Here is a 25,738-nt window from a genome sequence, read left to right as displayed (position 1 = left end):
ATTCTAAAAAGACCCTGACGATCTACTAAAATTTGCCCATTCTCCCACACCACCAAACTCCTCCCAAGAGACACCTGTCCTCTTTTTACTTCGTCACCTTTCACTGACCCTTGAATCCCACAAGGCCTTTGACACTAAACAAACTGCTCTCTCTAAGGCCAATGTGAACTTGTGAGTCACCAAATTCAACGGCCTTTTCATTGTTCTTGGTTTGTCTGCAATATTTGACTTTCCTGACAATATCTCTTTTTTTCTACTAGTGGCCCCTGCTCCAAAATCCCACATTACCTCAGGCTCTTTGCTCTCTATGTTCCTTACATCTTTCTCTTGTACTGCATCACTATTGCCACCACATGAGTTGAACTTCCTAACCTTTTATTTCCCTTCTCCAAACCACACCCTTATTGAACTTAGCACGGAATCAAAGAAATTTAGAGTTGGAAAGTGTCTTAATTAAATCAGGATTCAACTCTACAGCACTCTTGTAGATAATTATTTCAACCTCTACATGGTATAATAGAGAGATAGGATTGAGAGCTGAAAAATCTGGAATTATTCCCTAATGCCACCTCTTATTAACTGAATGACGTTGAGACTGAGCCTCTACTTTCTCACTTACAAAAAAAAGATATTAATACTTATAATACCTGAGTAGAAGTATCGTGAAGATCAAATTAGATTATTTATGTCAAACAACTCCCTATACTATAAATCATACCTGTTAGTTGTTGTTCTTAGTTATGGGGAACTAAACACCCTTCAAACATCCCTTCCATTCCTTAGAAGCCGTAATCATTAGAAAGTTTCTCTATACATATCCAAATCCACCTCCTGTAACGTCTAACTAATTACATTAGATCTACTCTCTCAACTCTGGCAATGATTTTTTTATGATACTACCCAGTTGTTGAGAGGATGAGAAATAAGTATTCTCATAGAATATAGATAACACATCTGTTTGGAGGGCAATTTGGTAGAGCTATTAAATTTTGAAATATGCATACACTTTACCCCAGCAATTCCACTTCTGAGAATTTACCCTATAGAATTGTTCACAAAGGTATATGTCTAAGGATGTTCATTACAGCATTGTTTGTAATGATTTTTTTTAAGAGTGGAAACAGTTCAAGCATCCATCAATAGGGGATTGGGTAAAAAACTATGCTACAAACACATAATGGAATACTATTTGACTGTTAGAAATAATATGACAAATCCCTATAGACTGATATGCAAAGATATCCAAATTACAGTAAGTGAAAAAAAGCAAACTACAGAACATAATGTAGAGTGTGGATCCATTGCTTTTTAGAAATTGCTTATGTAAAGTTAGAAAATATACACAGGCCATTATATGTTTATGTATACACACAAGCATCTGGAGGACATACACCAAACTATTCTGGAAGGTGAGATTGTAGTCAACTTCCACTTTGTATTTTTTACATTCCTGGATGTTATTTTTGCAACTAAAAAAAATAATAAAGGTATTTGAGCCCTTCCTTAATCCCACACCTCCTTCTCATTATAGCTCTCTCTATTCTTCCCTTCACAGACAAACTTCTTGAAAGAGTTACTTATTAAATTCCTTATCTTCCGTTTGCTCCTAAACCCACTGCAACCTAGCTTTCAACCTTACCACTCAGCTGAGGTTGTCCACAAGAAGGGCACTAAGACCATCTTTACAGCCAAATCCAATGGATATTTTTCTGTCCTCATTTTATTTAACCTCTCAGCATCATCTAACATAGATAACCAGTCCCTCCTTCTTGGAATGTTTTCTTCCCTTGACTTCCATTTTCCCTCTTTTTTGTTTTCATTTTTTTTTAAAGACTTTATTTTTCATTTTTCTCCCCAAAGCCCCCTGGTACATAGTTGTGTATTTTTTTTTTAGTTGTGGGTCCTTCTAGTTGTGTCATGTGGGACGCCGCCTCAGCATGGTTTGATGAGTGGTGCCATGTCTGCACCCAGGATTCAAACCAGCAAAACCCTGGGCCGCTGAAGCAGAGCGCGCAAACCTGACCACTCGGCCACAGGGCCAGCCCCTGTCTTCCCTCTTCTTCTCAACACCCCTCACTGATTTCTCTGCCTCTGCTGGCCCTTAAACATCAGTGTGCCCAGTGGTTGTGTTTCAGTCTCTCCTCACTCTACACGTTCTCCTTGAGCAGTCTCACCTACTCCCCTGGCTTTGATTACCACTTCACCAATCTTCATCTGAATCCAGATCTCGCTCCTGAATTCCAGAACCACAAAGTAAAAGGTCTAACATGCATCTATCTTCAGTGTCCTACAGACACTTCAAATTCAACCTGCTCAAAACTGAATTCACAATCTTTCCCTTACAAACTTCCTTTTGTTCACAAGTTCTCTATCTTAAGGAATACCAAGTATTCATACCAGAAACCTTGACTTCATCCTCAATTCCTCCTAATTTACTTAATCTCTGACTCTAGTAGTTTTGTCCATCTAGTCTCTTTTGATCCCTGCAACCAGGGTGATTTTTCCTAAAATGCAAATATGATCATGTCACTCTCCTGCCTGAAATCACTCAATGACTCCCAATCCTTTTTAGGATAGGTTCACACTCCATGGCAGGGCATACAAGGCCCCACTTTACCTCTCTAAATCTGTCCCTTGACAACCCCACCTTTGTAACCCCAGCTGCCCATGCACTGAGCTTACATGAATTTCTTAGAACTTGCCAGGCTCCCTCTTGCCTCAAAATCTGGATAGTTTCTCTGCCTGGAATATCCTTCTCTGTCGTGAGCAACTTCCCTGCCTTTCCACACATAGACAGACAGACAGACAGACACACAGATACACAGACACAGACACACACACACACACTCTTGACCTGTTTAACTCTTCAAGTCTATCAGTCTCCAAGTTTTTCTGGATCCTCCAGTTTAAGTGTCCTTCTAAATGCTTCGATAGCACTTCGTGTTTATACATCATAATCCCTTACTACATCACAACAGTTAGTCTATTTTTCACCAATATGAAGCTCCTTGAGAGGACAGACTCGGTCTTTTTTATTTATTAAGCACATATATAACACTTGCAATGGACCAGGCACTTTTCCATGTGCTTATAAAGAATAATTCTTTCACTCCTCATAAAACTCTATGACGTAGGTCATAGGGAATTATGATTATTAACCCCATTTTATAGATGAGGAAATTGAGGCATGGCATGGAGAAGTTAAGCAACTCACCCAAGATCACACAGCCAGTAAATGATAAAGCTAGATTCAAACCCAGGTAGTCTGATTTCAGAGTCCATGCTCACAACCTCTATACTATCCCATTAATTAATGTATCCCTGAAACCCAGTGAAGTGCCTAGTAAATGGTATGTATTTAATAAATATTTTTTCAATAATTAGAATTAATCCTTACCACATATACTCAGGACATTCATGGAAACTGAAAAAGGATCTCAGGAGGGGCTAAAAACCCAAAAGAAGGTCAGGGTGGCTGTCACATCTCACCCTTTGAAACTGCTAAACAGGTCCTCGGTGACCTTGTGCACCTGCAGCACGTCCTCCCGGATGAGGGTGATGTACAGGGAGCCCTGCAGGCACAGCTTCCACAGCTTCTGGCACTGGCTGTTGGAGTTGAGGCACCCATGGCAAAGAAGAAATCCAACTGGAGGTGGGCAAAACAGTCAGAAGAAGACTTTCAGAACTTGCTACCGTGCAACACGCTCCTCGATCTCTTCCCACCTAACCCACAAAACTTACTGATAATCCAGCGCTCCATCACTTCCACAGACAGGTACTCACAGGCCATCTGTGAGAAGAGAGGCAGAGATGGTCAAGCAGTTATTTAACTGGTCCTCCCCCAAAGACAAGGGCAGTCAAGCTAGAATTTGAGCATCAGAACCAACTTTTATTGTGCCAGACTGGATTAAGGCACTCCAATAAGCCAAGAGCTGGGAAATCTGCTATCATGGAGGTGAGGCACTGGAAGTGGAGTCAGGAAAAAAGAATACAGTTGAGGAAAGGAAAAGGAGCTGGGGCTGGAAGTCGGGACAAGCAAAAGGTTTAACATAACTTCTCTTTAACATTTCCAATATTTTTAATAACAGGAGAGCAAAACTCAAAACCTCATGATTTCTCTCTCTTTTGGACTCTTTACCATTTAAAATATAAGTCACTCGTTTGGTGCTTCTCATTCGTCTAGCATCATCAGTTGTATTTTTATGCCTACATGGCATGTCTTCTCTACTGGACTATAAGTCCTTTGAAGCAAGGACATTGGGCTCACAGTAGTTGAATAAAAACATTTGTTAACTAATTGATGCCTATGCTCAAGTTCCTGCTGGGCTGAGTAGGTGCCTAATGACTCAGTGTCATCCATTCACTCATACTATGAATAGTTACTAAATTCCTTCCATGGGCAGACACAAACTAATCCTGGTCCAAACAAAAGATCCGACTCAACATGACTGTTCACCTATAAGAGGTGATCGCCCTAGAGGCGTCTGCTAGAAAAGGGCCACAGCATTCTCAGGGCTGCTGTTTTCTGAAAGAAGCACCCTCTACAGAGATGGCCTTTGCAGACAGAACACCTCCACTGACCAGAGGAAAAGGGAACTCACTGTGTCTGAATTAGCAGGGTTAATCATGGCTGGGGGGGTGCTGATGAGACTTAGAAGCTGGGCACTGCGCCACTGCTCAGCCCCCTGGTTCCTTCGGGCAAAGAGGAAGTGCAAAGAAAGGAGGGCTCCACTCACAGCCTGTGGGGGAAAAAAATGAGTCCTTAACGTCAATGATGGGAACAATATACTTCTGCCTGAGGAATTCTCCACGCTCTCAGGAAACCTGCCTTTGTGTGAGGCCCAAACTCCTCTGTCAGCTTCTTCAGAGGGTGGTCATATTCCAAGACCATCTGACCCAGACGGGCAAAACTGGGGTCACTGGAAGAAAGCATAGGAAAGAGGAGTTGCAGGCACCCCTAACCGTGATGCAAACTCTCATGTTTGCATACAGGATAAAGATGTGTGCATTGGCTGACTTCTCCACCACCTCCAAAGACATACATACTAAACTGTGAATTATATATATAGGTAACCAATTCTAGGCACTGGTATATTAAGCTATGGTTAGATAGAACCACATAATTTTAGGCAGGTCAATGAAAGTTCCTTCCTTAAAAATACCCAAAATAGGGTTGGACACATGACAGAACTCTATAAATTCATGTTGATTAGTTGTAAATCAAGTAATATGCCTGGACCCAAATCTGTATACAACCCAAAAGGATATATACACATTCAAAACCAATGGCTAAGGCATGTACCTAGGTATTTATGTAGACACATGAGAATACACATCATGCGTGGAACAATGTGCCACAGCCTACTCTGATCCCTCTGGTCTTTATTTTTTCAGCCCTTAAATACTTTTATTTGCACTAATGGAGGGGCACAGAATTGCATATAATCCAAAATCCATCTATATTTGGCTTCAAATGTCCTATCATATATTATTTACCTCTAATGGCTTCACCTTGCTAATATTATTTCTACCAATACTAAAATTTTCTTTGCCTTTTGCAACAACATGAAAAGCAGAGTAGAAGCCAGCCCAGGATTAAAACCTGATTGGAGACAATGCAAACTGGATGATCCACGAGCAGATACTGAAGAGTTAACTGTGTGTAAAGAGGCACTTGTTGGTGTATGCCCTTAGAAGCATTCTACGTTGTTTGATTTTGCCTGCGTCATCATGTAGATCACAGGTTCTCATACAAGAACGCATGGCATTTATTCCCTGTGCCCACCCCCATCTCACAGCACCATGTCTGAGATTCTTCATCCCCCACACCCCCTAACTCACCTATGCCCATGCAGCATCTCATGCGCACAGTTGTACATGCCAATGAGTATCCGTCGATCCTCAATCCGTGACAGAAGTAAAATAACTGAGGTGTAAGTCACGATCAAGTCCAGGTAACTCCGAGTGAAGTCAAAGTTGAGGCTCTACAAGGGAAGTGCAGGAACACAAGAACAGCAAGGCCAGTTGATCCCTGCTACCCCAGCCATTCTGAACAGCGCTAAACAGACTCGGAAAGGGTCTATTTAGAAGGAGGAACTGACAGGATCAAATTTTCAGAAGGAGAAATTTGGAACAAAAGTCAGGGGCTAAAAGTGAGCTCAAGATACAAGGAGGCCAGGAAATAAGGAAGCATTTGGGGTTGGAGGAGGTGGAATGAGAACCATTTTAATGTAATTTTTGTATTAAATAAGTCACATTGCTGATATGCTTAATATAACTTTAGCTTCGGCTAAAGGAAATAAATTAATAAATACACCTTAATGTCAGCATTTTTTACAAAAGAATTATAGTCCTGGAATGAATAGCCATTCATTCATTATATAGTATAGTATCTATTTTTAATATATTATATATTTTATATCTATATCTATATCTATAAAACCATTCCTCCAGTCCCACCCCACCCCACACAATTCCAGCCAAGACCTTTTCTGTGACTCTAGGATAGAAGAGAATTGCGAAGAGTCTTACAATATCAAAATGGCACTGGCAGGCATCAATGGTGTTGAGAAGTTCATATACGTGATCCTGGGGATAGAATTGGAGATGAGAACAAATAAAGAATAAAGAGAAGATGACATATGCTACCAGAATTTGAAGGAAAGGGTTCTCTTCCCCATAGGTCCTAGAGAGCCACCGAGTAACATAAGGGAGGCATTGCTGAATAGAGGGAATTCCTCCTCAGGAAGCTGTCAGTGGGCCTTTATCAGGCTGACACTGCCAAGTGCTCATGTTTCCACAGGCACAAGTCACTACTGTATTATGCACACTCTCCCTGATCTTATCAACCCAATGCCTTCATCCTCCACACAAAAGCTTACAAAATGCAGATTATCTGATAGGCTGATTTTTTTTTTTTTTTTTTTTGAGGAAGGTTAGCTCTGAGCTAACTACTGCCAATCCTCCTCTTTTTGCTGAGGAAGACTGGCCCTGAGCTAACATCCATGCCCATCTTCCTCTAAATTATACGTGGGATGCCTGCCACAGCACGGCTTTTGCCAAGCGGTGCCATGCCCACACCCAGGATCCAAATAGGCCAACCCCGGGCCACCGGGAAGCGGAATGTGTGAATTTAACTGCTGCACCACTGGGCCGGCCCTGATAGGCTGCTTCTTAATGCCAAAAATCAGACTCATTTTTATTGATGAATCCCACCCAGTCAGTCTGTTCTTGGATTCCATCTCCTGTTCTCAGAAGTTAATCATTAACAAATGGGAATATAACCCAACTTTCCATGTGTTTCTATTTACTGACCATCTACTATGTGTGAAGTACTTACAAGGTAATTTGCACATACTTTATCTAACCCTCATTCTAGTATGATAGGGATTCTTTTTCTTTTCATATATAATTTTCCCTAAATAAATATGTATTTTTATTGTGGACACTTCCCTCCCCCTACATCAGTACCCACCCTCCATCCTGCCCCAACCCCCAGGTAAACCAGTTTAAGCACCTGGTATATCATATTAATTTTCTCCCTATTTATATAATTCTATTCAGGGAGAGGGAGGAAGAGAGAGAGAGAGACCATTTTTTTGATCATCATTTGTGTTACAAAATGGAGATGACATTACACCCTTCCTGTCATTTTGCCTCTCTCACTCAGCCTCACCTGCTGCAGTCCTCAAAGCCATCTGGTAGGGCACTAATGCTCTTCTTTTCAATGGCCGCATGACAGCCCATGGTTTGCTCATGGTATGGCCAATTCATTCAGCCTTTGTCCTGCTGAGGGGCATTTACTTTGTTCCCAATTCCTGGCCTATCCACTGTATATTGGTACTTTCATTTCTACAAAAATGGAACTGCTAGATCAAAGAGCATATATATTTCCATTTTTAAACTATGTTGCCAAAAGATTTGAACAAGAACTTTACAATAAAATGGCCAATAAACACATGAAAAGATGCTCAGCAATATAAGTCATCAGGGTAACACAAATTAAAACCACAATAAGATACCACTACATACCCATTAGAATGGCTAAAATTTAAGTCTGATAACAGCAAGTATTGACAAGAATGTGGAGCAACTGAAACACTAATATATTTCTGATGGGAGGGGAAAATGAAACGATGACTTTGGAAAAACTTAGCAGTTTCTTATAAAATTAAACACACACTTACCATATGATTTAGCAATTCAACTTCTGGATTAGCTACCCAAGTGAAATGAAAAATATGTCTCCACAATTATTTATAGCAATTTAGGCATAATGGCCAAAAACTGGACACGACCAAAATGTCCATCAACAGGTAAATGGATAAACAAATTGTATCCATACAATGGAATAATCCTCAGCAAAAATAGGAAATGAGTCATAGATACATGAAACAACATAGATAAATCTCAAAAACATTGTGCAGAGTGAAAGAAGCCAGACGCAAAAGAATACACAGTGTAGAGATTCTAAATATGTGGACCTCTAGAAAAGGAAAATCTAATCGGAAAAGCAGATGAGCATTTGCCTGGGGCCAGGAGTTGGGGATGTTAGGGATTGATGGGGAAAAAAGACACAGGGAACATCTAGGGAGGTAAAAGCTTTCTATACTTTGTGGTGGTTGTTACACGGGTGTAAATATTTGTCAAACTTATTAAAATGTACGAGAAAAAATGTTTTCAAGTGTTCTTTCCAAAAAGTCTGTATCTAAATTAACATATGGAGAAACCGAGGCTAAGAGCAGTTAAGAAACTTGCCCAAGATCTCAAAGCTAGTAAGGGACAGTACCAGAATTAGAGCCCAGAGCCCATAATCTTCCCTCTACACTACAGGACATCTAATCCTCTGACTAGGTCTGTGCTGCCTCATTTGCTAGAAGGGACTTTCTACAACTCCTTGCTGCAACCCACTTCCCACGGGATACAGGTGAGGTTCACTTTCAGCCACTCACACAACCCATGTCACTATGCAGGTCTTATATTCTAAAGACAAGAATCAGAAGGGAATGGAATTAATGTTTGTTGGCCTATTACTTTACTATATTCTAAACACTGAGCTAGACGTTTCCCATGCATTATCTCATTTAATTCTCACAAATACCCCATGTAGTAAATCTTGTTGCTTTTTTGTTTGTTTGTTTTTGTTGGGGTTTTTTTTTTTTTTTTGGTGAATAACATTGGCCCTGAGCTAACATCTGTTGCCAATCTTCCTCCACCTTGTATGCAGGACACCGTCACAGCATGGCTTGACAAATGGCGCGTAGGTCCACACTCAGGATCCAAGCCTGTGAACCCTGGACCGCCAAAGCAAAGCGCGTGAACTTAACCACTACACCACCCAGCTGGCCCTCATGTAGCAAATCTTATTTCCTCATTTTATAGACAACAAAACTGGGATTCAGGGAGTTTCTTGTCTAAAGTCATACATCTCGTACGCAGTAGAGCTGAGAGTTGAAACCAGGCCTGCCTGATTCAGAGCCCTGCTACTCGACATGCACACTGCTGCAGTGTCTGCATTTCATCCCCGTGCCCTAAACAAGTCATACCAAATGCCTTGCGCTCAGAACTTTACCACTGCAGCAACCTGAAGCTGCTCTAAAATCTCCTTTGGACTCCAACTTTTCCTAGTAAGAGGCTTTTTTATATGCTTCCAGCGTTCTTTTCACTACCTCCACAAGTGCCTACCTTCTTCCTAAACTCTACTCTCAATTCCAAGATTAACAACCTCTGACCTGACCCTCCTTCAGACCTTACAGTCTTCCATGCCTCCTTTTCTCTCTTCATTGTGGATCTGATGAATGGCCTGGATTAGCTCTCTACAGTAGACACATGGCACCCAAGGAAGAATCCCATAGTCTTCTATCATCTGAAGAAATACTATAATACCATCACAAACTTGGATTGCTCAGACAATTTCAGGGACACCTTATGTCTTAAGCTGTATTGTAATTTGCTTTTATAGTAAAGAACATGTGAAGGGGCCGGCCCGGTGGTGCAGCAGTTAAGTTTGCACGTTTCGCTTCAGTGGCCTGGGGTTTGCCGGTTCGGATCCCAGGTGCGGACATGGCACTGCTTGGCAAGCCATGCTGTGGTAGGCATCCCACATATACAGTAGAGGAAGATAGGCATGGATGTTAGCTCAGGACCAGTCTTCCTCCGCAAAAACAGGAGGATTGGCGGCAGTTAGCTCAGGGCTAATGTTCCTCAAAAAAAAAAAAAAAAAAAGAACATGTGAAGAATATTTTTCCATGCCATAAATATATATTCTCATCTTTAACAGCTGCATTATATTCATTTATAGACATATACTCTAACCTTTTAACCAAATCTCTATTTATTAGATACGCCAATTATCAGGTTGTCACGATCATAAGTAATGAAATAGAGTACATTCTTGTACATATATCTTTGCCCTTCTATCTGATTGTTTCCTTAAGGCAAATTTCTAGAAGTAGAATTGCTACATTAAAAAGTATGTATTTTTAATACTTTTTGAAACACATTATCAATTTGCCCTTCCAAAACATTGTACTAAATAATTTTTTACAGTTTGCTTACATTTACAAAAATAGTACATGCTCACTGTTTAACATGCAAATAAAATATCATCCATGTAGCATCACTACCAAACACTGTTAACAATCAGACCAATCCAAACTGAGGGATATTCTGAAAAATAACTAGCCTGGCCTCTTCCAAAAGGTCAGCATCAGGAAAGACCAAAAAAAGGCTGGGAGATATTCTAGATTAAAGACTAAAGAGACTTGACAACTAAATTCAATGTACGCTCCTTGAGACAACTAGAGGAATGTGAATATGGGCTACATATTAACTAATGATATTACAGCAGCATTACATTTCCTGAGTATGATCACTGTTTTAGAGTTACGTAAGAAAATGTTCTTAGCAGATGTATACTAAAGTATTTAGGGAAGGAAATGTCATGACATCTGCAGCTAACTCTAATGGTTCGGGAAAAACATTAGAGATAAGCAAACATGGCAAAATAGCAACAATAAGGAGATTCAGAAGAAGAAGAAAACAATATTCATTGTGCTACTCTTGGCATTTTTCAGTAGATTCATAATAAAATATTGGGGAATAATACTTAAAATTTTTTAACTCAAATATTACAAAAATGTACAATTTAATAAAGCCAATCATAATCTAACCCCAAAGGTAGTTATTTTGAATGGTTTAGTGTATAATATTCCAAATCTTTCTTATGTATATACTAACATTATATGTATATAAGCTTATGTATCTTTTAAAATAAAAATACAATTGTATCATGCACTATTCTGCAACTTGCTTTCATTTAACAATACAACTTAGGTATCCTTCCACATCAGTACATCTTACTTTTTCAAGAAACAGTATTAAGCAACATAAATGAACATTTACTGAAGCAGGAGTAGCCACTGAAGGATAATGCCTACACTGGGGACCTGAGCTAGAGAGAGCTCACCCGAAATTCCATGACATCCACAAACGACTGGTAGTAGTTGGTGAGAAATCTAATTATCTCAGCTTTTTCCCGATGTACCGGTCCTAAATGTTGCTAAGAGAAACACAAAACAAAATGAGATTTTTTAAAAAACACAAAATAAGAAGACAGCTGATCAAAGTTACCCAAGAAGAATAGGGGTTATAACTAAAACATTCTTAAAGAAGCTTGAAATATACTGACAGAGGAAGTTGGAAAATCTCCAGTACTCTGAAGGTCTTTAAAGAGACAAGATTGTCTACGTAGGATGGTTGCAAGTGATCCTGACTAGGTATAGAGTGCTAAATGAGAGGAAATTTCAAGGTCCCTTTCAGCCAAAGAGGTTTACTATTTACATCAAAGTCAAAAGAAGCAGAATGAGAAGATGGTACAGATAAGACGGTAAGAAATCTAGGGCTAAAATTTAACAAGGGAGAAGTAGGGGATATCCCACTAGATGCATAATCCTAAAACAATAACAAGGAAACACTGGGCGGAAAACAGGAAGAACAATAAAATCTATGCGCTCTGCTGGGTTGATAGAGCTGTCTTCCTCCATGAAAACAGTGTTCTCACGAATCTTGCAATGGAGAAAGGGGCAATGCTGTGCTCTAGTTTACCCTGGGAGAATCCCATTTTATCTCAGAATTCTTGAGACTACAACAAAGTGAAGCCCTGTGGTTGAACCTAGGAAAACTAAAAGAAGGCTACACCATCCTCTGCCAAGTTCAAAGAGAGGCAGTCAAAAGAGGAGAGTTTGAGCCATCCAAGCATAGAGTTATTTCAGAGAAAGGAGAGAAGAGGGATTGCATCCTCACCGTGCTGTTTCGGACATCTATGTTGGGAAATTTCTTGTTGATGTACTTGAGAGACGATTCCATGGACTTTTCCAGTAAGAAAGGTGGCTTGGATTTGGGGTCCGAACAAGTCTGCACAGATAAACCACACTATAGTTCAACCCTTTCTCCTGCCCCTCAGAAACACACCTCTTCCTGCATTATTCATTCCCACACAATCTCTCAAGGGGAAAGAGGGAATCTGGGAATCAATTATAAACGCATAAGATAGGTCAGGAACAAGCTCCAGGACATGAAGCCAACTATCAGAAGAGCTGAATAACCCGGGCATCTTGCTTGCCGGGTAAAGCTTAATGTCTGCTCGGCCCCAGCATAAAGAGGAAGCTCGCTCCCCACCCTCCGCTGAAGCCGGAAGGAGTGAGGCCAGCAGCTGCTCAGGAGTTTGACTTTATGGGGGACTCAGTGTCACCTTTATGTCCATTAGTATCTCACCCCAGAGGGCATTTACAGGAGACATGGGGCCAGAAAAATCTGGTGATGCGTTTTATTACAAAATACACAGAAGTCTGCTCTCAAGTCCCCTATTTTCTCTTTACTTCCCTAGGCCCAGCCCCAGTGACCTCTTGCCACCAGCTTCTCCCATTCCCACAGTTCCCAACCTAAACACACACATACACAACCACAGCATGAACTGTCCCAGAAGCACCTCAGAAGGCACCTACCCTTTTTTAATCTAAATATCATATCTATTTTTTCCTTTTAGGGGAGTACTTCCACAGAAAAGTTTTTGCCAGAGACCAAACTTTGGATATCTTCAGAGTATGGGGGATCAGCAATAAACAATGAGACCCAGAATCCTAGACCCCAGACCTTTATCCAAGTGACTCAGAACACAATTATTTCCCACCCCAGCTCTACCCCTAGACTCAGCAGAAAGCAGACATTCTCATTGGGGCAAGAATCACACCTAGAAAGGGGAGCCCCTGAAAGAAAGCCGCCTCTTCCGCCCCCCAGCACCGGCTGGCCTGTATAATCGAGTGACTGAAGGCCAGTTAAACCAGTGGGACAAAGGAGGCCTCAGGGGTCCCCACCCTACGATTGCTGGAATAATCAGTCCTAGTCTAGCTGCTCACACTTACCTTCTTGATGTTATACATACGGATGAGAACCCCCTGACCTCGATCGTTCAGGATGGTGAGCTTCTCTGCTAACTTATGCTGGTAGGCAGAGGTCAAAGACATGATGGCCACCGAGAGACAGGAGCACCCGGACAGCAATGCCTGATCTCCCCAAACACTTTCAGCTTGGGTGGTAACACCCTCTGGGCAGAGGGACCCAGCCTGGTTGGTGCGCTGGTCTTCCTGTTGCCTCTGCAATTGGCTCATGGGCAAAAGCAGTCATCACAGCTCACAGGCCCTCAGAATCTTCTTGTGCTTCCTCTTGCACACTCGGCAGGCGAGACTTCCTCTTTCTAGCTGTGCAGCATTTTTGGTAAGGCTGTGAAATGGGCGGAGGTGGAGAGGGACAGGCTTTCAAGGCTCTACACCATCTGGTACCAACCTTTTTGGTCTCACCCCTCCACCAGTGTCCTATACAAAGATCTACACCAGACAAACAAGCATCCACCACCCCTCTCCCATATACCTTTACACTTTCCCTCTTTTATATCACCATCAAGAATACCTATGTCAGGGCCGGCCCCGTGGCTGGGTGTTTAAGTTCTCGCGCTCTGCTCTGCTTCAGCGGCCCAGGGTTTTGCTGATTTGGATCGTGGGCACGGACATGGCACCACTCATCAGGCCATGCTGAGGCGGTGTCCCACACAGCACAACTAGAAGGACCTGCAACTAGAATATACAGCTATGTACTGGGGGGCTTTGGGGAGGAGAAGAAAAAAAATGATTATCAACAGATGTTAGCTCAGGTGCCAACCTTTTAAAAAAAAAAAAAAAAACACAGAATGCCTATGTTATCCTCTACTGAACTTTAGGCCCATCCACATTTAGGGCCCAGATCAAATCTTAACTCCTCCTAATTACCCCACCCAATGTCAAATATTATCTTTAACATTGTATTCCTTGTTATATTTTTAAGCATATGTCTTATCTTCCCCAACTAGGTCATTAGCTCCTTAATGACAGGAATTGTATCTAATATTTCTTTATATCCCTCAAAATGCTGTAGATCAGTGATTCTCAAACTGAGGTCACATTAGCATCACCTGGAAACTAGTTAGACATGCAAATTCTCAGGCCCCACCCCAGACCTACTGAATCCAAAACCCTGGGCTAGGCTCTAGCACTCTGCGTTCCACCAAGTCCTCCAGGTGATTCCAAAGTACTCTCAAGTTTGAGAACCAACGCTCTAGTGCAATAATTCTTAAAGATGCTCAGGAAACTGAGATCAATTCTATCCCCTGAGATTCAGGATTGCTAGGTCTGCAGTGGGGCCTAGCAGTCTGCATTTATAAGCACCCTCGGAGGTTTTGGTGCAAATGTTCCATAAGACACATGTTGAGAAACACTCATCTAGAACACCACCTCTTGGACAGAGTAGCCACTCAATAAATACACCGATTTACTTGTTGAATTATCAAGACTAAATTGGGAAATAGGCCCCATGAAGAAAAACCAAATTAACTGAGATTAACAAGGAGAAATTAACAATATACTTTAAATCTGAGAAGGCTGGATGAATTTTAGCACTAAAATATTCCTGCCATTCTAATCAGGACTTAACTCCCTAACTCAAGAAAACCAACTCACTTTCAAGTTTCTTCCTAGGCAAAAAGCAGAAGATCTTCAGAAAAATTCTAAATCTTCACATTCTAAGTCTTCATATTGACCTCCTTTCCAATACCCTTTCCCCGCTTTTCAACCATTCCCACTTTCCATACCCACATCTCACAATAAATCCTGGGACAGAGCCAGGGGGGAGCTGATTAGCATTATTATTTAAGGAACTTAATATGTTTGCTCCCAAGAGAATGTATTTTTTAAAGAAACAAGAAGATGGAAATGCTTAACACACGAAATTTCAAACGTCTCTAAGGGAGACTGCACTTTTTGGAAAATAGAATCTGCCATTGACTGGATTGTGTCCCTAGCAAGCAATGGGCCTAGCGTAAGGTGATATCGGTCATGAAGATATGAATCACCTGCTGTGACCAAAGAAACCCAGGTTCCACTAACAAGATTTGTGGGATTTCTATTGGTCTTTCACCTTAATGGGGGAGAATAAAGAGCAAGCAGTAAGACGCTAACATCCAGGAAGCTAAGCCGCAATACAGCAGCCTTCTTACAGATTTGTATAGTTCTACTGGGTCTTTCTCACTTGCGTTTTTATCTTCGTGCTAAAAATTTTGTTGAAGACCCTCCATACCAAGCCTATCTTATTTTCTGCTGTCCCCTCATAGGCACTCCCCAAGCTAGTGGGGACCACGTGAATGTGCCACGTTCATTTCTGCCTTTCTCACGTAGATATGCTTTGCCTCTTGCTGACCCAAATCCTAAACAATTTTCTGGATCTAGCTCAAAACAGTCCCAAGTCCAGGCCTCGCTGAACTCCTACAGTTTGGTCTATACCACATATTTTAACTCTAAATAGGGTTCCACCTTTAATTGCCCATTTCATATTATGCTGAACTGTAAGATTGCTGGAGCCTGGGAACACTTATTTGCATGTACTTGGTATAAAGGAAAAGCCTACATTTTTGGCATCAGACAGAAGGTGGGGCTTAAGTGTAGTTGAGTACAGTGGGGTGAGCCTTATGACTTAGAGGCTAAGAGGCCAGGTTCTGGAACCAGATAGCTTGAGCTCACATCCCAACTCTATCACTTAGCAGCTCTGACTCAGTTTCCCTGTCTGTAAAATGGAGATATTGATAACAGTTCCGGTCTCATAAGGATATTTTGTGTATTAAATAAGTTACTAGATGTAAAGTGATGACCTAGTTATTTATGATATACCAGATACTTTAAGTGTTCTATATTTATTACCTCAAATAATGTTAATAATAGTACTCAAACACTTACCAGCTTTGAAACTTTAGGCTCTCACCACTGAGTTGGTTTCCTAATCTATAAAATGCTGGTAATCCCTCATACAACTGTGGAAATGATTACTATATGAAATGTATATGTAAACATTTGGTTCAAGACCTGGTACTCTAGATTAGGAATGCCAAAGACAAAGAAAACTTTGATTTTTTTTTTAGTATGTAGTGAGCTTATGTTGCTTTCTGTGGAATTCCATTTGGCACCTCATGAAGAAAAAGGCCAGGTTTAACGATGGGACTAATGATGCCAACTGGTATTGTTGAGAGAAACTTCATTGGAAAGATATGTGGCAGTTCCTCCTGGAAACTGGAGGAACCCTTCTAAGGGTAGTTTAATTACCCCAGAGCAGGGTCTAGTAACACTGACTACAAATCAGAATCCCCCATGGAACTCTTTTAAAGCCACAGTTAGCCAGACCCCATTCATGAAGGTTCTAATCCAATAGTTCTGGAGTGGGGCCAAAGGATTTCTCACTTTAAAACTACTCAGTGATTCTCATGCACAACCAGGCTTGAGAAGCTCTTCTCCAAGACTTAACTATAACATCGAAAATTTCCAAACCCCTGAGAAACCATAGAACATATGGTGGGAGAAGAGGAAGTGAGTGGCTGGAACAGAAAGCTGACTCACATCACTGGACGGAAAGGCACCGTGCTTTCCCACTCCTCAGAGCTCAGCTATTTGCCTTGTTTTGCCTTACAGGATTGTCTTCCTCTTCAAGTGACCCTTCCCTTTGGATTCTTGAGAGACACTGCTTCAAGAATAAGGTAGGTCTCAAGAGCCTTAGACTAGATTCAAGTGTCAAGGTAGCATCAAGGTTGGAACATTCTTGCCAAGTCTAACACACATTAAACCACATTATAGTCATGGCCTTCCTACACAGGATATTCAGCTATTAATAATTAGGTGAAGGATCCAAGGTCACCAATTCTCACTGACTATTCTGAAGCATTCTGTTTATTAAAACCAGCCTTATGAATCTGGTCAAACTTCATACTTTTCTAAGCTGCTGGCTAAAAGAAGGGTTTGGAGTTATCTAAAGGCTACATTTAGGTATTAAAGCTCTTTTTCCATTATCTTTACATCTAAAAATAACTATATGATATTGGATTATACACAGCCTTCTACTTTCCACAGAGCCAATTCACTTCATAATAAGTGTTCATGGCTCTAACATAATCATTAATATGCAGTGTAAACTTTAAAGAACCACCGTGGCCTGTATTCCTGAAACGTATCTGAGTCTAAATCCCTGGGTTTAATCACCTACATGCCCTCAGGAAAAGCTGACATTTAACCATCTAGCTCTGTGCCCTTCGTCTATGCCCTAGGCATGATGCAAAGCAGAATGGAAATGGGCTATTCTAGGCACTTTCTATCCCTACTGCTTATGCCAGTCTGCCTTGATCTTTCCTCCCCCTGTCAGACTATGCTGTCCCTGCTTTGCAAAAATCTTAGCTGTAGCTGTTGCCCACAAACTTGGGAGCCTTGAAGCGAACGTCTGCTGGGGTAGCTAAAGACAGCTAGCCATAAGGGGAAGTAGGCCTCCTATTGGCAGTAAATGCGGCAGATTTGAGATGGTGTATTCTTAGTTCACTTCTAGAGTCTTCATATGTTAATACCTACAACTTGAGAGATTTCAGGCTGGCCTTCTCAGAGAATTATAAAGTAGCCTGAACCTGAACATAGTACTGTTCACTCTTCCAATCCCCTCTCCCCAAAAGTGGCTATGCTGACCTATCTGGCAAGTAGCACCCTCGTCTGGCAAAGAGCTTAACTCAGATTTGGTGAAGAGATGGAAGGGAGCAATGCTGAACAGTGAAGGAACCAGCTGCCCCAGCCTCGCTTTCTCCAGCACTCAAGCTTATAGTGTTAAACTTCATCTTACCCGGGTGCTGTGAGTTTTCCAAGGAACCCTACCTGTTTAATGCTCCAGGGGCAAAGCACTCTATTAAAAACAACCTGTAAGACCAAAAAATATGTACAAATGTTAATTTTTGGTCTTCCAAGGCATATAAGCAGTGAATTTCTCCTATTATCTAACTGGCTAGGCCATTGCTTTAGTGATCCAAAACTTTCATGGGTAAGATTCAAGATACCTATATCTTTCATACGACTTTCTTTTGAGAACAGAAAATAGGCCTATGTCAAGACTACTGGTCTTAAATATCTTTGCCAACCCATGTTTCCTGCTATTTAGGCCTTATGGAGCCAGAAGCCTTAGAAATATGTCCTTATGTCCCAAACCACAGAATGCCAGCCAGCAGGTTACAGTACCATCTGGCAGCATGTAGAAAGGTAAGTTTTCCTGATAAGAACTAAGTCACTGGAGGGAGAAAAGTAAGCTCCTACTATAAAACGTTAAAGACTTTTTTAAAAAGAATAAGTTTCTGACCATACATAGCAGCTTTCAGTTCTTAATGTTGGAACGTGGTATGTCACAGCACATCCAGAAAGGAATGGAGGGTGGAATACATGAAAAACCTAACAGCCATTTAACAAGAACTTTTTCCTTTTAGAAAACTCCAAAGAGAGTTAAAAAGATGGCTAACTGCAAATATAATGCCTGTCATGTGGTCCCAATCAAAAGGCTCAAGGAACATGAGGCTACGTGTGTTAACAGAACTGCTATAGATGATGGTGAGTTTTTACTTGGCGGGGGGGGCGGTGGATAAGTGGTGTCAAGTTCTGTTGTCCTCTGACCTCCATGTTTTACAGCTATGGAAGTCTTAGCCAAATGAGGGGAATAAAAAACAAAAGGAAGTTTCTACCCTGTTTCTATAACTTCCGGGCTGCTTTATTTCAGAGCCATTTAATCTTCCAAAGGTTATTTCTCCAAGTTTGGAACCAAATGAAAAACCTTCTAATGCTGCCAATCAGATTCTCGACCCTGACATCTGGAATGTAGGTGAGCAATGACGAAACAGTGAACACAGTCCTAAATGAAGGCTTGGACCCTACATCCTTCACAGCTAATAAGAATTGTCTTAATACTCCTCCCACAAAATCCTTCACCAAAACAATCAAAACAGTAAATCTGAAAATTTCATCTGTCTCTGCAGAGGCAAGCCAGTAAAAAGGAGTCTAATTAAAAATCTAAATTCACTTACAACAGTTAAAAGATTTTTCTTATCTTACAAATATCTGGTCACTTTCCATAGGAAAAATTACTGGTACAAACTGAATCTTGTGATCTGAAATGTTGGGATTCATCCTATCTCAGGTGACATCCTTTCTCTAGGATGCAACATGTTACAATAGAGAATTCACCAGCTATTCAGTCAGATCTAGCTTCAACCATACGCTCTGGCCTTAAGAGAAAGTTACTTCTCAAACACATCTTCCTCATCTATAAAAGGAATATTTATCTTATAAGGTAGATTAATATTAAATAAAAAGGTATGTTTTAGAGCAACGCAAGCTCCTTTAACAGGTTAAGTCCAAATTGTGTTAATATCATGGTTTAATACAACAAAAGTTTTCCTTGTACATAATCCCAACGCATGTATTCAGTGGAGGTGGTGATTCACGAACACAGGCTCTTTTCATCTTGTGACAGTCACCTTCCACAGTTGGCTTCCCAAACTGCCACAAAAAGAATGGAGAAGGTACAGCTGCCTCTGAACCACCTCAGCCCAGAAGAGAATACTTCCACTCACATTCCATTGGCAAAAACTAGTCACATGACCATACCTAAATGTAAGAGGGTGGGAATGTAGTCCCTGGCAGAGCAGCCACTTCCCAGCAACAACTATGGAAGGGAGACTCAAATCTCTGCTCCCATCTGGGCTTCTCTGCAACAATATAAAAATGCTTAGGGGCTGGCCCTGTGGCCGAGTGGTTAAGTTCGCGTGCTCCACTGCAGGCAGCCCAGTGTTTCGTTGGTTCGAATCCTGGGTGCGGACATGGCACTACTCATCAAACCACGCTGAGGCAGCACCCCACATGCCACAACTAGAAGGACCCACAATGAAGAATATACAGCTATGTACCAGGGGGCTTTGGGGAGAAAAAGGAAAAAATAAAATCTTTTTAAAAAAAAATGCTTAGTACTTGTTACTTCTTCCTCCTTTCCTTCTTTCTAGATGATACATTTCATTCTTCATTTGTTCTTAAGATATTTACTCCAAAGCTGCTGGCTTGTGAAAGGTAAGATAAGTCATCTTATAGAAGTTATTGGAATAGAGAGCAGAATACCTTTAAGTTGGACTCTTAAAGTGAAATGGCCACAAACTCCTAGGCATGGCAAATGCCTAAGTTTCCGTTACAAATTTTAAAAGAGCTGTATTCGTGGGCTCTCAGTACTTCCATTCCTTCTCTAAGGCTCCACTTAGGACTTTAATCCATCAAGGACTTAATTACACAGGGTTCTCGATTCCATGTAAGAGTTTCAAGGAATAAAAAACCAATTCCTAAAACTATGAAGGGGAAAGAATTAGTATACCCTACATCAATCGGATCAGGATCTCCAACCAAACAGACTTGAAGGGCACATCCAGGAGTTAGAGGAGCCATCAATGAAGCTACCCACCACATACACCGGGGAAGGGTGGGGGCAAAGGAGCTACATAAAACTGAAGCTGGCAAAAAAATCAATAATTCCTATTCTGACATTTAGTTACATCAACTATTTTTGATAAAGTAACTTTAATCTCCTAGAACTAGTTATCTAGACTAATTCTCTAGTTCTGGTTTTCAACTAAAATTCCTCTTTTGGTCATGTCCTACAGTGACTCAAGAGACATAAAAAAAGAGACTTTGGATGATAAACCTCCTAACAACCATAAGTCCAGGAGAAAGGGTAGAGTAACTTTTTAAACTAATATCATAGTTTTAACATATATTAACATAGTTTTTAATGTATTAACATAGTTTTAACTAATATCACTAATCTTGTATTCTAAATCTTCAAAGATCCTTATATAAGCTTTCTTTAAAAAATAAACATATTTTCTATTCTAAGTCCTCCTCCCCCAACAGCAGAATGCAAGGAAATTCCTGATGGCTTTAAATCAGACTTTGGAGAAAGAGCTGTCTAGAATTCTATTTGAAATGCCACTAACACATCAAGCTTAAGTCTTCCATAAAAATACTTGCTATCAAAATGACACTATCTCAATGTTCTCTTTCTACCCGTAGGTCAGAAAACCTGATAGAGAAGTTGTGGATTAAAGAGCCAGAAGATGGAAGATTTATTACTAAGTCTTTTCTAAAACTTTGGGAAAATCTTAACTGTCAAGTTTTAGGTAACAACTCTTGTCATTGTTGGCATCTTGAAATGTTTGTACTTATTTAAATAAAGAATATTTTTCCTATGACAAGCTTCATTTGGCTTTTTATTCTTCCTTGTTTTTATATCCTCATTTGTCAACCAAAAGGTTGGAGGGCTTATTTGCTTATTCCCCTTAGTAGGGGAAATATAGTCACCATGTGGACTAAAATGTTGTTCCTTAACTAGGTTCTTTATCTTATTCTTTTCTCCTATCTCCAAGTCATTTACTATCTGACCATATTAACCTTCTTCAGTTAATTCTCAGCACAAATCTTCCATGCTTAAAGGATATAGTTCTTATGACAAGCTGAGTTTGAAACATGGCTCCAAACCTACCTTCCTAACTACGTACAAGTCGGTTTACTCCCATTTTAAACATGCCTTATTCTTTTTCACTCTGTTCATTTTAAAATGTCACCCCCTACCCTTCAACCATTCAAAGCTTTTTTCTAAGTCCAATTCTTTTTTTTTTTTTTTTAAAGATTTTTTATTTTTTCCTTTTTCTCCCCAAAGCCCCCCCGGTACATAGTTGTGTATTCTTCGTTGTGGGTTCTTCTAGTTGTGGCATGCGGGACGCTGCCTCAGCGTGGTCTGACGAGCAGTGCCATGTCCGCGCCCAGGATTCGAACCAACGAAACACTGGGCCGCCTGCAGCGGAGCGCGCGAACGTAACCACTCGGCCACGGGGCCAGCCCCTCTAAGTCCAATTCTTAATCCTCACCTCATTTAAATCAACCCTGTCTCCAACCTCAACCACACCCCTTCATGAGACAAGTCAGAATCACGTGCTGCTCCATGTTTGCTACAGCACCAGCCTGGTGCTGTGTATCTAGTAGATGTGCAAATATTTGGTGCTTAAAATGAACTATGACCCAATTTATAGCAGGCCAAAGTTAGTTCCTCTTCAGCTGTAATTTTTTTTATTGCAGCTAGCTAACCCTTTTTAAAAAAAGACTTTGGGTTTTGCTAGCTAACTGAGTAGTTCAGGTATATTTAGACTTACAATTAAAAGTAGAAGTTGTAGTTAGATGAACATTTTCTGCCCTTAGGAGTCTTATCCCTACCTAAGTATTTTCTAGATCCTTTTTAAATGACCTTTGTTCTTCAGTTAAAACAGAAAATAGAAGGGAGGAACACTAGACATTTAGTATCTAGCCCATTCTAGTATACTTTGTACAAAGGGGGCTGTTGACTTTCTCTAGATTTACATAATATAAACAAGATTTACTTATATCTCTGGACTAAGGCCTTACACATATTTTGAATTTTTTAAATTACACTTTGGTATAACACCAGACTATATGAAAACAATGTTTCCTAGGAAAAATGGCCCCCCAAAATAAAGATATCTTCCTTTATCGTGTTTTAAGATATATAGAATCTTCCCCTAAAAGGCCATGCAGTCTTAATTAGGGACCATATAATTTTTCCTCCAAACCAGGAAACACTTGAGCATGAAAGGGAGAACAATAATTATCCTGGGACAACCAGACAAACCAAGTCGGCCACTCAAATCTTAAGGGATAAAACATCACTTATTTCACAGTTGTGTCATTCCAAATATGGGAGCCAGATCTACTCAAATCTCGATTTAAGAAGTTTTGAGCCCCTTGGAAGAAGGCACAATAGAAACTAAAACATCACTTTCTTGCCTTCTAACACAACATTTGGTCAAAGCTTCAAAAAGACCAAATTTATGGAAAAATACTTTAAAAAAAAAAAAAGGAAAGTTTGGAGCAGGCCCTGTGGCCAAGTGGTTAAGTCCTCATGCTCCGCTTTGGTGGCCCAGGGTTTCACTGGTTCGGATCCTGGGCGTGGACATGGCACTGCTCATGAGGCCATGCTGAGGCGGCGTCCCACACAGCACAACCAGAAGGACCTACAACTAGAATATACAACTATGTACTGGGGAGCTTTGGGGAGAAGAAGGAAAATTAAAAGATTGGCAGCAGCTGTCTGCTCAGGTGCCACTCTTTAAAAACAAAAAAAAGGAAAGTTTAAAAGTAATTGCCTCAAAGCCTGCCCACATTCCCCAAGTCCTAACTATTCCCCCATGCTGCCATAACAGGTGGCTTACGTCTCCATTTACTCCCCTTTCACTCTGATTTATTATTAAATTATAAGATGCTTTAGCAGAAGCATGATATTGACTATGTACTAGTCCTGTGCCCACAAAGAAAATCAAAGTTGTGGAATGTGGATAATCTGTACTTAATAGACATGATGGAGTAAAAAGAGACTCAGTAGTCTGGGCTAAATACTTATATTGAATAAGTCAACCTTTCATAAACCTTGGTAGCCAGGTTCACTCATTTTCACCAAAAAGTCCTATCAAAGCAATTTTATTTATGTAACAGTAATAAGACTTCTCAGCTGTAAAGTTTCTTTCCTAAAATCATGTTTTAGGGTTTCCACCCTTACACTGACAGTATGAACCGTGGGGGGAAAAAATTGCTAAGGTCCATTACTCATGTCCTAGATACGTACCAAACTGTATCTCATTGCTTCCACATCTTTATCCTATTGTTGGTCCATACTTTATGGGCCTTTTTGCGCAGGCTTTCCAAGCAGCTGCGGTATAAAAAAGGGAAAGAAAAAAACCTCAAATATTTTAGTCTCTTCTCACATATTTTCTCACAAGATAGATGATGTCTCACAGTTGCTGCAGCTTCTGACAAAATATACCTGTGCTCTCAAATCAAATAAGTATCTATAACGTTTGCAGCACCATGTAAGGAACTATAGTGGCACTAGTCCATCATAAGAGAACAATGTTGACAACTGTAGTGTTAAGGCAACAGGTCTCAAACTTTAGTGGGTATCCAAATCACTTCGAGAGTTTGTTAAAACACAGATTGTAGGGCATCTCACCCCTGAGTTTCTGATTCAGTAGGTCTGTGGTAGGCCCAAGAATTTGCATTTTCTCAAGTACCCAAGTGATGCTGATGCTGCTGGACTGGGGACCACACTTTGAGAACCACTAGTGTGACACACTGTTTAAACGCTGGGAGGGAAGGGGGCTGGGAGGAGGCCACAAGAAGATGTAACAACTTAATCCCTAGCAGAGGTTAGAAGAAGGCTTCACAGAGAAAAGAACGCTTGGGTTTAAATATTTGACATTCCTCAAAATAACAGATCAGAAGAATGGCAGTACTGGAATTTTAGAACTGTTCTGTGCAAAACTAGTCCTTTACACAGTTTTTAGTAGGTAAAATTTCCTTAGCATAATTCTGCCATTCTACCGTCTTTTTGACAAACTTTTAAGAAGTTTCCATTTCCTTACCTATCTGTTCATTAAGCCTTACCAAAGTAATACTAAAAATGGTTTACAAACTTTGACTTAAAATTTACGTCTTAGATGCCAGCACCAGAAAGGGTGTGAGGGGCTTTTTGTTGCTGAGTCCTGGGGAAAGAAACTACCTAGAAGTCAAGGAAAAAGATAGAGAATAGATTTCTCAAGTACACTGGTAACTATTACACACAATGTGGATTACATGGATATACAACATCTACATATCAGGACACAGAATGAATTTAAAGTATAGACCAAAAAAAAATCACCACTGATTTTTTTTATTCATCCTGTAGCTGGATGTTGGCTATTTTTGGCCAACTCCCATTAGACTCCTCTTTAAACATAAATTTATTTTCATTGGCCTCCTGGTGGGAGCACCTCTCTCTGCTACTTCGCCTGTAAAATTGTAACCAGCCCCAAGTTATCAGCCTCCTGTAAAGCCCTAATTCCCAATCTATCCTCACCAACAAGCACATCTATTATGTTTCCCCATAGATCTCTAATTTTGAAATATTTTGCAACTGCATTTATCAAATAATTTTCCTATTTTTAAGTATACACTTAACTACCAATCAGAAATCATAATTAGATGAGAGAACCAGGACTCAGTTGACAAAATTCAAGCCAAAAACAAAGAAATTTAATATTTTAGTCTTCTGATGGGCAAAAGTTTGTTTTATGAGCTTTCTGAAACACTTAAAAGTCTTTAAAGAATCTCAAGGACTACTGGATTTCCTTCAATCCTAAAAGCTGATAAAAACCCATTTACTAACAGATCTTTTTTTCAATCACTAGAGCACAGATTTGTCTTTTTACTCATTAGTCCACAGA

The 25,738-nt window shown here is 40.4% G+C and overlaps 2 protein-coding genes across 3 annotated transcripts in view; one reads left to right on the top strand and one right to left on the bottom strand.

Annotated features, from left to right (window-relative positions):
• NCKAP1L (NCK associated protein 1 like) overlaps positions 1–16,365 on the bottom strand; it is a 43,283-nt gene extending 26,918 nt beyond the window's left edge. The window contains exons 1-10 of the mRNA XM_023643728.2: positions 13,966–16,365; positions 13,422–13,779; positions 12,304–12,414; positions 11,468–11,560; positions 6,532–6,588; positions 5,842–5,984; positions 4,829–4,919; positions 4,602–4,739; positions 3,742–3,790; positions 3,490–3,646 (exon numbers count right to left, since the gene is read on the bottom strand). Coding sequence (XP_023499496.2) covers positions 3,490–3,646; positions 3,742–3,790; positions 4,602–4,739; positions 4,829–4,919; positions 5,842–5,984; positions 6,532–6,588; positions 11,468–11,560; positions 12,304–12,414; positions 13,422–13,667 — 1,085 coding nt within the window. The 5' untranslated portion in view covers positions 13,668–13,779; positions 13,966–16,365. The remainder of the gene's footprint in view (positions 1–3,489; positions 3,647–3,741; positions 3,791–4,601; positions 4,740–4,828; positions 4,920–5,841; positions 5,985–6,531; positions 6,589–11,467; positions 11,561–12,303; positions 12,415–13,421; positions 13,780–13,965) is intronic.
• Positions 16,366–16,780: 415 nt separating this feature from the next.
• LOC102150750 (gametocyte-specific factor 1-like) lies at positions 16,781–21,665 on the top strand. 2 transcript variants are annotated; one of them, XM_070270274.1, is made up of 8 exons: positions 16,802–16,940; positions 17,043–17,107; positions 18,541–18,638; positions 18,860–18,980; positions 19,147–19,248; positions 20,426–20,489; positions 21,071–21,141; positions 21,480–21,665. In XM_070270274.1, exons 3-8 carry the CDS (start codon positions 18,546–18,548, stop codon positions 21,491–21,493), a joined length of 465 nt encoding a protein of 154 aa, XP_070126375.1. In that variant the 5' UTR covers positions 16,802–16,940; positions 17,043–17,107; positions 18,541–18,545; the 3' UTR covers positions 21,494–21,665. The 2 variants fall into 2 exon arrangements, with proteins under 2 accessions (XP_070126376.1, XP_070126375.1); XM_070270275.1 differs by having other exon boundaries at positions 16,781–17,107.
• The last annotated feature ends 4,073 nt before the right edge of the window (positions 21,666–25,738 follow it).

Source organism: Equus caballus, chromosome 6, assembly GCF_041296265.1.
Source record: "Equus caballus isolate H_3958 breed thoroughbred chromosome 6, TB-T2T, whole genome shotgun sequence".
NCBI lineage: Eukaryota > Metazoa > Chordata > Mammalia > Perissodactyla > Equidae > Equus > Equus caballus.
The sequence above is the reverse complement of the archived record's forward strand: the minus strand, read 5'-3'. Positions and strand labels throughout refer to the sequence as shown.